The sequence below is a fragment of the Durio zibethinus genome, chromosome 1 (genome assembly GCF_047325235.1).
Source record: "Durio zibethinus cultivar Kanyao isolate XHJ-2024 chromosome 1, ASM4732523v1, whole genome shotgun sequence".
Taxonomy (NCBI): domain Eukaryota; kingdom Viridiplantae; phylum Streptophyta; class Magnoliopsida; order Malvales; family Malvaceae; genus Durio; species Durio zibethinus.
Window position 1 is genome coordinate 7,406,207 of NC_143162.1, and position 3,721 is coordinate 7,409,927.

The 3,721-nt window shown below is 37.4% G+C and overlaps 1 protein-coding gene across 3 annotated transcripts; it reads right to left on the reverse strand.

The window, feature by feature from the left end:
• Nucleotides 1–369: 369 nt before the first annotated feature.
• LOC111311970 (ribulose bisphosphate carboxylase/oxygenase activase 2, chloroplastic-like) lies at nucleotides 370–3,031 on the reverse strand. Of its 3 annotated transcripts, none has more exons than XM_022911854.2 (7): nucleotides 2,888–3,031; nucleotides 2,269–2,585; nucleotides 2,048–2,153; nucleotides 1,868–1,953; nucleotides 1,191–1,663; nucleotides 821–1,102; nucleotides 370–692 (listed from the first exon to the last, which is right to left on the reverse strand). In XM_022911854.2, exons 1-7 carry the CDS (start codon nucleotides 2,930–2,932, stop codon nucleotides 580–582), a joined length of 1,422 nt encoding a protein of 473 aa, XP_022767589.1. In that variant the 5' UTR covers nucleotides 2,933–3,031; the 3' UTR covers nucleotides 370–579. The 3 variants fall into 3 exon arrangements, with proteins under 3 accessions (XP_022767589.1, XP_022767588.1, XP_089617984.1); XM_022911853.2 differs by having other exon boundaries at nucleotides 2,269–2,684; nucleotides 2,888–3,024; XM_089761858.1 differs by lacking the exon at nucleotides 370–692 and having other exon boundaries at nucleotides 816–1,102; nucleotides 2,269–2,684; nucleotides 2,888–3,024.
• Between the last annotated feature and the right edge of the window lie 690 nt (nucleotides 3,032–3,721).

The following is a 3,721-nucleotide window of genomic DNA, read 5'->3' on the forward strand; positions in this document are numbered from 1 at the left end:
TTGACCTGTCGAAAGTAGAATATGTGCAATGCAATCCTGTTATCAAATATTACCGATTTTGACAGTCACAGTGTTGCTTTGTCGGTATTAAAGTGCCGGCTATGGCTTTTCGCACAAGCTCGCAGCAGATGTATAAAGAATAAAGACTGGCCCATTGAAGCTACTTCGGAACATCAGGTTGGCTAGGTCGAAAAACATGGCGGTGTTTTCCTTACCATTTTGTAGCCCAAGTGGGATAGTTAGCTTAAACCATTTGCTGTACACAAATGAGAAATGATAAATCCAATGGCTTTTGGCAAGCTTGTTGCAGTATTTGATGGTATTCTGAGACCTTATTTTCTGGGTTTGACCTGTCGAAATTAGAATATGTGCAATGCAATCCTGTTTTCTTATTGGTCATCTCTCATATAAACTTCATTATTCTCAATTCCTAGAAGCGTATTATTGCAATTATACACAACTATAGGGATTAAATAATAGAAACAGAGAAGATTATATGCTAAAATACAATTACAAATACTATTCTATCAAACAGAGTGGCCAGTCATTAATGGAGATTATTTTCTCTCCATGACATTTTTAGTTGTAAACACAGCTCCCATCATCGCTTCTAGCAGTTGGATCGAAGTTTGCCGCTGATGGGTCAGTGCAGCCTTCAGGAACAGGAAGATTAACCTGCTGAGCTGCTTTGCCTGCATCCAAACAATTATGAAAAGCTTAATTATATATTCTTCTTATATCCTTTGTTGTTTTTATTTATTTATAATCCTAAAGCCAGATGCAAAGCCACCATCAAGGCCTCTAGGGTCAGGGGTCTAACCATAGAAACTTCCGTTCTTGAGAGCATCATCATTAGCATCTCCAAGAGCTGCCTCTTTCAAGTACTTATCAGCCAACTGTACTCTCTTCACATTCTCCTGTTCTTGGACAAGCATGTTTCCATACTCAAGTAGCTTCCCAAAAGTCATTTTGGGCTGCTCAAAAGTTGGAGGTCCTTCCTTTGAATTCACAAGCCTTTTCCCAATATTTTCTACTCCAACTTCTGAAATCCATTTCCTCACTTCATCATCATATACTCTTGCCCTGAGCGCACCAAAGAAATCTGCCACAAACTTGAAGATATTAGTATTCTCCCATCAAATTCATGTTTGCACTTAATAGAAAGTATCCTTAAGGTGAGGAAGGCTTACCAATTGATTGTCCAGGGAAAGTGTCAACAAGCTTGATAATGTCTTCCCTAGGAACATGGTCTGTTCTGAAAATACCAGAGCACACACCAATCCTATCTTCCCGAGTAGGGGCCCAGTAGAATTTCTCCATACGGCCATCACGGATGAGAGGAGCATACAATGTGGAGAAGTCATTACCGGTAACTATGATAGGAACACGAGGGTTCTCTTCCTTGTTGTACATACCAGGGAGCTGAACGTTTGTTGGGTTATCGGCAATGTTCATAAGCGTAGCATTCACCATTTGATTGTTAACAGTGTATTGGGTGGTTCCACCCATCCTTCCAGCACCTGCATCAAGATCGTTGATAAAGAGGCAGCACATCTTTCCCTTCCTGATGATGTCTGCTGCCTCACGGTACCTTTGTCTAATCAATTTTGCAGGCTCTCCAGCATTTCCGCTTTCCAATTCACCAGCACTCATCATAATGGGACTGAATATTCATTGTCATAAGATTAAAGAGTAAGGATCTAAATGAATGTTTGAAGGTTCTAGTCTTTCGCAATTCAAGCACCTTCTGTCACACATGTTTGTCAAGACAATTACTAATAGGCTCATAATTTTCAATTCTCTACATATTTTTCAACAATTTTCCTGAATTGTTGAAGAAAAGGTAACAATTAAAATATTAACTTACTTGATTCCCATCTTGGCAAAAACAAGCTCACATTGGAATGATTTCCCTTGACCTTTACCTCCCCAAATACCCAAGATGAGAGGAACCTATCACAGTTATTCACAAATTATCCAATTTTCTTGATATTCAACAAGATAATATAGCTGATTAAACAAATATCAAGACGTTGTATGAACAAACCTTAATGTTTGGCAGGTTCAAGAAGTTTTTGGTGATGTGAACAACAACCTTGTCCATAAATGCAGGAGCAATATAGAACCCATCCACACTATTGTCCATGTTGTACCTACACATAATTCAGCAATGTTCATATTCAATCCCACAACAATCTTACACTGCAATTCCACCAATTAGTCTTAAATTTGCATAAACGTTTTCGTTGAAATTCCTTAGCCACTTACATGCGAAGACCTTGACTGATGTAGTCATAAGAACTCATGATAGCATGGTGAGTTCCAGTCCCCATAGGAGCCTGGAAGAGTGTGTCCACCACTCCCTTTCCTCTGGTAATATCCTGTTGGTCATCAGATTCATCGTAGGCAAGTCCCTTCCACCTGTCTTTTGAGGTCTGCTTTGACTCATCATATTCAGCAACAACCTTGAAATTCTTGGGAAAAACCTTCTCGTGGCTGATCTTTGAGGTAACCTTCTTCAGACAGTTTCCCAAGAATGCTGAGCTTGGAACTGACGCTCCAGCACCAGAACCATTCAAGTTCAACTGCAACAAAGACACCCTCTTTTTTACTACAACATCGCAAGATTGTAATAAAGTAACTGAATCCATATCCTTATGATCTTCTTCTTAATTGTTTATAAACTAGAAATTTAAAAAATAAACAGATGATTAGAAATACATTTAATTTTCCATTTTCTTCTCTAGTTGATGCAAGACGCAGAAGCTAAAAGACGATTAAAACAATGAAAAAAGACAGTTAAAGGTCAACAAAGTCGAGAGATGTTACGGTGATGACTAAGACAAAAGCAAAAGAAATAGGCGGGAAAAAACATAGTATTACGTACCGGCAGTCTGTTAAAAGCTCCTACGGTTGAGACAGCAGTAGCCATGACTCAACGGCTGAGATCAGACTTAGGAAAGTTTTAAATGGCAACAAGACGAAAATGAAACTGAAAAAACTCAAAACAGTTTTTGGCGTGTTGTGTGTTTTGGAGATGAAGATTGGTTTGGTGAGGGCTTTATAGGGTAGAGTTATTGGAGTGGGAAAAATCCTGTGGATTGGCTTACGAGTTGGATAACGGCCACACATTTACGATTTGGAGTTTTTATTGCGTGGCACTTGGTGAGGTTGACGTTGGTTTTGGAATACGGGGGCTTTTACCACTGCCTAGTTTTGGTTACAAACAAAATGGAGGCTTCTCGGAGCAATGCTCCTTTTGAGGTTGGGGTGTAAGCATATAATTTTTTAATTTTTTTATATTTGAACTGTTAAATGATTGAACTTTAGTTTTTTTTTTTTTTTTTTTAAAGCTCATAAAATTTGGATTTTAATAACTGAAATCAAAATTTAATACTTTATTTAAACGAATGAAACTCGAATTTTAATTTTTAAAACTAAGATATTCGCGCTTTATTAAAGAATCATGTATCTGTTGGCTTTCTCTTCTAATTTTAAAACAAAAAAAAGTAGGATATGGTTTTGGATTAAACAATTAAAGAACTTGTTAATTATGGCCTTCGGCTTTATTTTACTATAACTGAGAAAGAATTTCAAAGCAAATTCTACTTGGAATTGGAATTTATAAATTTTGAAAAGATAAAAAGAAATTAACTCAGGATCTTGAAGAGCAGATTCAAAGTCAAGCTCTTGTCTGTTTTGACATCTCAAAACTAAGTAG

Coding starts and splice junctions, on each gene's coding strand:
- LOC111311970 (XM_022911853.2), bottom strand. CDS start 2,651: ATGGATTCAGTTACTTTATTACAATCTTGCGATGTTGTAGTAAAAAAG. Junction 2,154..2,268: donor ATCAGTCAAGGTCTTCGCAT/GTAAGTGGCTAA, acceptor AATTATGTGTAG/GTACAACATGGACAATAGTG. Junction 693..820: donor CAAGAACGGAAGTTTCTATG/GTTAGACCCCTG, acceptor GTTTGGATGCAG/GCAAAGCAGCTCAGCAGGTT.